The 8,085-nt window shown below is 49.2% G+C and overlaps 1 protein-coding gene across 1 annotated transcript in view; it reads right to left on the bottom strand.

The window, feature by feature from the left end:
• The window catches only part of Gk5 (glycerol kinase 5), a 66,738-nt gene extending 59,229 nt beyond the window's left edge, over positions 1-7,509 (bottom strand). The window contains exon 1 of the mRNA XM_076576840.1: positions 7,260-7,509. Coding sequence (XP_076432955.1) covers positions 7,260-7,424 — 165 coding nt within the window. The 5' untranslated portion in view covers positions 7,425-7,509. The remainder of the gene's footprint in view (positions 1-7,259) is intronic.
• Between the last annotated feature and the right edge of the window lie 576 nt (positions 7,510-8,085).

Genomic DNA, 8,085 nt, shown 5'->3' with positions numbered 1-8,085 from the left:
TGCATGTATGGATGGAAATGTCTTAGTTCCTTATCTCTTGCTATGATAAGATGCTCTGATAAAAGCCAACTGAGCCGGGCGGTGGTGGCACACACCATTAGTCCCAATATTTGGGAGGCAGAGCCAGGCAGATCTCTGTGAGTTCGAGGACAGCCTGGTCTAGAGAGCGAGATCCAGGACAGGCACCAAAACTACACAGAGAAACCTTTTCTCAAAAAACAAAACAAAACAAAACAAGCAACTGAAGGACAACCCTTTCTCAGGGCCTACTCTGGTTACATATCTCTGTCTGCTTCCCTTTCCTTACGTTACAATAAAACTTCTAAGAGAAAAAAAAAAAACTTAGAGCAACAAGGGACAAAGGGTTTATTCTGGCTACAGTTCAAGAGTACAGTCCATCATGTCGGGCAAGTTAAGGAGGCAGGAGCTTCAAGCAGCTGGTCCCAGTGCATCCACAGTCAAGAACAAAGTCATCAGTGCCCTGATCACATTCCCCATTGTCTACAGCCCAGGTTCCCCTGCCCAGGCAATGGTCCCACCTGCAGTCAAGACGGTCCTCTCATATCCACCAACCTGTTCAGGAGAATCCCTCGTGGCCTCCTTGCATCATCGAGAGACACTCTCCCAGAAGATTCTAGATCCTGTCAGGATGACAATTAACCATCCAAGAAGGCCACGAGGTAGAGGCTCTTATTTGATCTGGGACTTGTCTATTCAGCAAGTCGATTAGACCCCCCACCACCCAAGCACTGGGATCCTGGGGCGTGTGTGTGTGTGTGTGTGTGTGTGTGTGTGTGTGTGTGTGCGCTGCCGTGCTCACCCAGTATCAACGTGGGTGCTGGGGACCCAGCCCTCACGCTTGTACGGCAAGCCCTGGATCCACTGAGCGACATCCCCAGACCCACACTCAACTTCTACATGATCATCTTCAGAAGACAAAAATGATGTAACGGAGAAAGAGCTAGGTGGGTACTTGGAGGAAGACTACACGGTGGGGTGTGAAGGAATTTTTAGGTTCGTCTCACAGGTACTAAAACCCATAGAACCAGCCGGGCGTCGGTGGCACATGCCTTTAATCCCAGCACTCGGGAGGCAGAGCCAGGCGGATCTCTGTGAGTTCGAGGCCAGCCTGGGCTACCAAGTGAGCTCCAGGAAAGGCGCAAAGCTACACAGAGAAACCCTGTCTCAAAAAAAACCAAAAAAAAAAAAAAAAAAAACCCATAGAACCATATACAAAAAAAAAAAAAAATCTCCATTTTACTTTTTAACTTGGTGGTAATTAAAAAAAATTCAAAGCAAGTTCCAGGACAGCCAGGGCTACACAGAGAAACCTTATCCTCAAAAAACAGAAACAAAGCAAAACAAACAAAAAACCCCCATTCCTTTTTGCTGTCGGGTGTGTGGGTGGGTGCACTTCAGCGCGGGTGTGCATGTCTGTGCCCGTGTGGAGGTCAGAGGTCACCATTAGGTGTCTTGCTCTCCCATTTCCACCTGCCCTCGTTCTCTCACTGTTTCAGCTAGAATGGCTGACCTCCCCCCACCCGGCCCCCCCTCAGCTCCAGGGCTCTGCCTGTCTCCGCCACTGTCGCTGGCTGGCTATGACAATGGCTGCCCCTGCCGCATAGCAGCCAGCACTGTAGCCAGAGCCTCCACTCAGGTGAGGACTTGCAATGTAGCTCAGGCTGGACCCCCACCCCTGGTGCTTAGCTAGGTGGGCCACCGCGCCTAACCTGCCTTTGTTTTCAGTCTCTTCATTTGATTTCAGCTAATGGCTAGAAATACAAGCGCTTTAAGGGGCTAGAGAGGTGGCTCGGTGGTTAAGAACACATGCCGCTCCTCCTGACTCATTGAGTTCAGCTCCCAGCACCCAAGTCAGGCGGCTCACAACCACCTTAGGTCCAGCTCTACCTCTGCAGGCACGGGCATGCATGTGGCACACACTCTCACACACAAACATACATACCCATAAATAAAAATACAAAAACAGTCTTTAAAAGTGCTTTAAGAGCCTAGAGCTTAAAGTTTAACTGATGACTTGAACACATATATACGTGTATCCCCGCTGCTTTTCAGGGCTGCTAAAAGACAGACATCAAAAAGAGCTCCAAGATAAACCAGGTATGGGCTACACACCTGTTATCCCAGCACCCAGGAGGAGGTCTGTTTTGAGTTCCAGGGCAAACAGGAGCAGACTGGATTTAACAAGTGAACAGAGCATGGGCAGGTGACAAAGGCTTGGCACAGGGGACAATGCCCTGCTCGGATTACGCTGGCACTCCCGCCAACCCCTTCTCCCCATTTCACTCCAAGTAAAGCTCTCTGAGACCCAAGTCAGATTGCCCCTCCTCTGTCCCCAGAACAGGAGCACCCACAGGTGTCTCCTCTGTTCATTTTTCCCTCAGCATCTATGAGTGCCTGTGACTTCACAGGCACTGCAGAGACCAAGGGTGTGTGTGCCAGTCACCCAAACTCTCAGAGAACAGCCCATGGCAGAATGCGGAGATTCTAAGGCTGAGCCCTGGAAGACCAAGGATGCTGGAGTGAAGTCTGTGTAAGGCTCCCTGAAGCCACTCAGGCCCGCCACTGCGTCTCATCACCAGGCAACCGGCACTAGGTCTACTCTCTGGAGAAGACATTAGCCAGAGTTCAGGGTTCCCGGGAAAGCACGGTACTGAAAAACGAGCAGACAACCCACCCGAGTACCAGTTGAAGGAACTTGCCAACGCGGAAGAAGTGGTCACAATAAAGAAAACTGGGGAGCCGGGGGGAGGTGACTTAAGTAACGAGGTCATGTGGGGGGAAAATCTGCTATTCTCTATTGTGTTTTTCAGAAGCAGGTTCAACAAAACCTACTCCCCTCCCACCGAGTAACTCTGCAAGGCTTTTCTGACTATGTTAGAATGTTTCAACTGCAGCAAACAATTCCTCCCTCAAAACAACTTCACGTAGGTAACCTTGCTTCAAGCCTCCAAACCTTTAGACGTAATGGTGGGACTTGAAGAGTCCATCCCTACACTGCACCAATCTGGACAGCTCATGCTGTCTCTGTTTTCCCTTGCTATAACAAAACACCGGAGGGTTTTATAGTTCAGTTTTAGAGGCTGACAGTTCAAGATCACACAGCCCTCTTAGGTCAGCAAGGGCTCCCTTGGCTGCATCTTACCATGGTGGAGGGAGACAGCATTCTACCAGGAGCACATACAAAAAAGAAGAAATAGCCAGGCATGGTGGCATTCCCCTATGATCCGGGCACTTGAGAGTCTTGAACAGGAGTTTGAAGTCACCAAAAGTGGGGGAGCAGGGAGGAAGAAGAGGAGGAGGAGGAAGGTGGAGGGGGAAGGGGGAGGAGATGGAGGGGGAAAGCAGAAGAGGGAAAAACAGGAGGGGGAAGGAGGAAGGGGAAGGAAGAGGAGGGGAAAAGAGGAGAAAAAAGAAGGGAAAGGAGGAGGGATGAAGAGGAGAAAGGAGGAGGGAGGAAGAGGAGGGAGGAGGAGAGAAAGGAGGAGGAGGAAGAGACTGGAAGCAAGAATAGGAAAGCAGTGTTGGCTGTATTCTTGCTGTTTCAGGGAAGTACCTTAATCCCCTCTAAGGACAGCTCCCTTGGGAGCTCATGATTTCTCCCTAGGACCCACCTCTTACAGATTCTACAGCTCCCAAAGCACCACACTGGCTGCCAAGATTCCACACTTAATCCTTAGGAACAAACTCAAACCACTGGATCCCTAAACGTGTAACATGAGAAACGTGCCCCCTATGAGGAAGTCTAAGCCCAAACAGGAGAAAACAGTGCAAGTTAAGAAAACATCTGCTGATTAAAAGGGAGAGTCTTTTTTTCCAGTTCTGGAGGGCCCCATGCCTCCATGCTGGGACTTTCTATCCTGCTCTTCCACCCATCCCATTTTATGGGTTTTCACAGAAGCATCAGTCCCATTGGGAGGAGCATGATAAATTTCCTCCAATTTCTAAAACGAAGTATCAAACATACATGTGAGGGCTGCAAATATAGACTATTGTTCTAGGATTTAACACCAATATTATGGGTCTGTTAAAAAGACTTTTTTTTCCCTTCTTTTTTTTCTGAGACAGGGTTTCTCTGTATAGCTTTGGGGCCTGTCCTGGATCTCACTCTGTAGACCAGGAGGGCCTCAAACTCACAGAGATCTGCCTGGCTCTGTCTCTCCAGTGCTGGGATTAAAGGCGTGCGCATCCACTGCCCTGCCCTTTTTTTTTTTTTTTTAAAGTATTCTCTGTGTGTGGACAAAAGCTCATGCCATTCTACCATGTGGATCCCATCTCAAGGCATCAGATTTGTCAGCAAGCGACCTCACCCATTGATCCATCTTGATGGCCCCAAGAAAGGCTTTAAAACAAACAAACAAACAAACACACACACACACACACACACACACACACAAACAACTACTAGGGTTGAGGATGTGACATGCAGGGTCTTGTGGGGGTGGGGTAGGGTTCTCCAGCATCACCATTAAAAAGAAAAGAAAATATTACTGAGTCTCCTGAGGCACCTCACACAAACTGAATGCAAAGGTTCATGTTTGGATTTCCATTTTAACTTAAAGATCATGGGAGCCTGTCCTGATCATGTATCCAAAGGATGATCTCTTCTTGATTTATTTCTTTTTCACAGGACTCATTTGGCTATATGAATCAAATCCTCCTATACTAAGATTTTATGGAATTTTATGGATTTAATGGAATAATCCTTCCATTGCATTAGAAGGGTGTGACTTCCATTAAAAAGACAGACACAGGGCTGGAGAGATAGCTCAGCAGTTGAGAGCACTGGCTGCTCTTCCAGAGGACCCGGGTGCTGTGGAATAATGCTTTTGTACACCGGTACAGTGTACAAAAAGCCTGTAGCCAGGCAGGAAGTATAGGCGGGATAAGCAGACGAGGAGAATTCTGGGAAGAGGAGGGCTGAGTCAGGAGACACAGGCCCGCCATCCAGAGAGCAGCATGTAATGGCACACAGGTAAAGCCACAGAACACGTGGTGATATATAGATTAACAGAAATGGGCTGAGTTTAAGTGTAAGAGCTAGTCAGTAGTTAGCCAGAGCTAATGGCCAAGCAGTTTTAATTAATAGAAGCCTCTGTGTGTTTATTTGGATCTGGGCAGCACACAGGAAAACTTCAGCTACACCAGGGTTCAATTCCCAGTACCCACGTGGCAGCTCATAACTGTCTGTAACTCCAGTTCCAGAGGATCTGGCACCCTCACACAGATATAAATGAAGGCAAAACACCAATGCATGTAAAATAAATAAATATTAAAAAAGAAGACAGAAACAAATTATATGGCTAAGTCACATAACCCATGACGTAAACTGAATTCCTAGCACTTTAATTAACTGCATATCATTTATTCTATTTTTACTTCATCTTATTTTCAAACAGGGTCTCACTGTGTAGCCCTGGTTGGCCTGGAACTCGCTCTGTAGACCAGGCTGGCTTTGAACTCAAAGATCTGCCTGCCTCTGCATTAAACTCACCTAGATCCACCTGCTTCTTTCTGCCTCCTGAATGCTGGGATTAAGGGCTTGTGCCACAGCTTAAAGGCAGAGGTCAGAGGACAACTTGCAGGATACAGTTCTCTCCTCTCTTAATGTCCCTCCCAGGGATCCAATTAATGGTGTCAAGCTTAGGAGCAATGTGCAATCATCTTTACCTGCTGAGCTATCTCCTTTTTGATCCAAATACTCATTCATTAAATTAAAAAAAAATTTAAATGCACTGCTTAAGCAAAAGTACTTTGTGACTAGAATTATAAGAAAAACTACAAAGTATCATTGTGTTTGCCATAAAGACTTGCAATAAGACAAGAGCTCAGTGTCTGCCTTTTGTCTGTCCTCTCAGGTTGGAACAGGGACGGACTAAGTGGGGGGACCATGCTCTTACACAGCTGGCTAGAGAGGAAGCTGCTGCAGGCCGTCTCAAATCACCTCCTAGTACAGAACCATGCACGAAAAGTCTAGTTCCTCAAAGTATGCGCTCAGGGCAGTCACTGCTTACTTTCACTCTAGCCAATGGGTTTCTGGGATATTGCTGAGATGAAAAACACCCACAGAGTGAGAAGTAGGGTAGCACACTGACAAAGAGTCCAGTGCTGTCGGGAAGGGGGTTAGATGTCTCTCATCTTCACTACCTTCAGTCCTAAGGTACGGCCTTGGCAAGCACTCGACCACTGAGCTAAATCCCCAACCCTTCACTAAAATTTTAAACATTAAAAAAATGCTGGTATTGGCCAGGCAGTGGTGGTGCACGCCTTTAATCCCAGCACCAGGAGGCAGAGGCAGGTGAACCTTTGAGTTTAAGGCCAGCTTGGTCTACAAATCGAGTTCCAGGACAGTCTGAGAGCTGTTACACAGAGAAACCCTGTCTCAAAAAAAAAAAAAAAAAAAGAAGAAGAAGAGGAGGAGGAGGATAAAATAATGCTTGCTGTACTGAAAGGAGTAAATAAGAACACTATCCCAAATCAACTGCATTGACCATTACATAGAAATCAACAATTCACTAAAACGGGTGTTAGCTCTTGACCAGTATCATTGGCAGTTTAAGGCTTTGCTAACAAAACCCAACCAATGGCTTGGCAGGTTTCTCAAGCTAGAAGAAATTTTTATGAATTCTCAAAGCTGGAAAGAAGTATGGACTACTCAGCTTTCAAAACTAGTTCAGTATCTCCGATATCCATGGAAGTCAGACGCTAATATGAGGACCAAGCACTTTTAGGAACACAAAAGTGACGAGTAAGATGGTCTGGCAGGCAAAAGTATTTCTACTGAGCCTGACGACCTGAGTTCAATTCCAGGGACCAACATGGTGGAAGGAGAAAACGGATTCCCAAGAAAGTTGTCCTCTGACCGCCAAAAGTGCACCATAGCACGTGAGCACATACAGAGACACATAATAAATAAATGCAAGGAATTGTTTTTAAATGACATACCCGAAAACTAAGTTTACATTCCATCAAAACCTGAAGAACTAAAACGTGTGAAGACAAGAGTTGGAAGGTCGATGAGGAAGTGCAGAAAAACCAAGCAAATCACAAACCACCTTCTGTCCACATACACGCAGCCTACTCACACACATGCAGTTCCACCCAGGTAAAGCCAGAGCGATGAGTCTCCCGGGACAGGAAGCGAGTGGCCAGCACCGGGCCACATTGACCTGAGTCCCTAAGGGTGCAGAAAGGGCGAGGGTGCAGCCAGAGCCCCAGACCCGCCCTCCGCTCCCAGTCACCTTCTGCGCGCTGGAGCCTCGCACCCGTGCCGTCCGGTCATAGACGTGGCAGCGGATCACCGTGCTGCCCACGTCCAGTCCTAACACGAAGCGAGCGGGCGACGAGGCCCGCGCGCTCGACTCCTCCGGCCGCTGCTGCTCTGCACCCGCCTGCAGCCCTGACATCGCGACCCCGCGCCCCGCAGCCGCCGGGGGCCGGCCAGCGCCGAGCTATAAACGCCCGACCCCGGGCGGAGCGCGGGCCGCCGGGACACCGCCCCCGCCGCGCCCTGCCCCACCCCTCCGGGAGGCCACCGCCCCGCCCCGCCGCGAGGCTCGGCCCCGCCCCGCCTCGAGACCCCGCCCCCGCCCCGCCCCTTCGCGAGGCCCCGCTTCCCCGCCTCCGTCCCCGCCCCCTCGCCCCGTGACGTCAGGGCTGCGCGCCGGGCGCCGCGTGGGAGCTGGGCGAAGATGGCGTTTGCCGCCGCCGTGTGCTGGCTGTCACGGTTCAGCGACCTTTTAAGTTCCCTTCCAGCCCAGATTACTTTTTACGAGTGTCTGTTAAGAAAAACCAGGTGACACGAAGGAAAAGCTGTATAAAGTTTTTCTTGTAGATGGATGCGTTTTGCCTGCATTTATGTACGCGCTCCGCGTGTGAGCCTGGTACCTGTAGAGGGCAGGAGAGAACGTCGGAGGGTGGCCAGCGGCCATGTAGGTGATGGGAACCGAACCCAGGTCTTTGCAAAAGCAGCAAGTGCTCTTAACCACTGTGAGACATCTTTCCAGTCCCAAGAAAAAGCATATTCGGACAAAAGCAAACAATGTTTCTCATGACTTCTCTACCTAG

The sequence above is a fragment of the Peromyscus maniculatus genome, chromosome 7 (assembly GCF_049852395.1).
Source record: "Peromyscus maniculatus bairdii isolate BWxNUB_F1_BW_parent chromosome 7, HU_Pman_BW_mat_3.1, whole genome shotgun sequence".
NCBI lineage: Eukaryota > Metazoa > Chordata > Mammalia > Rodentia > Cricetidae > Peromyscus > Peromyscus maniculatus.
This window is presented reverse-complemented; position numbering and strand designations above follow the sequence as displayed.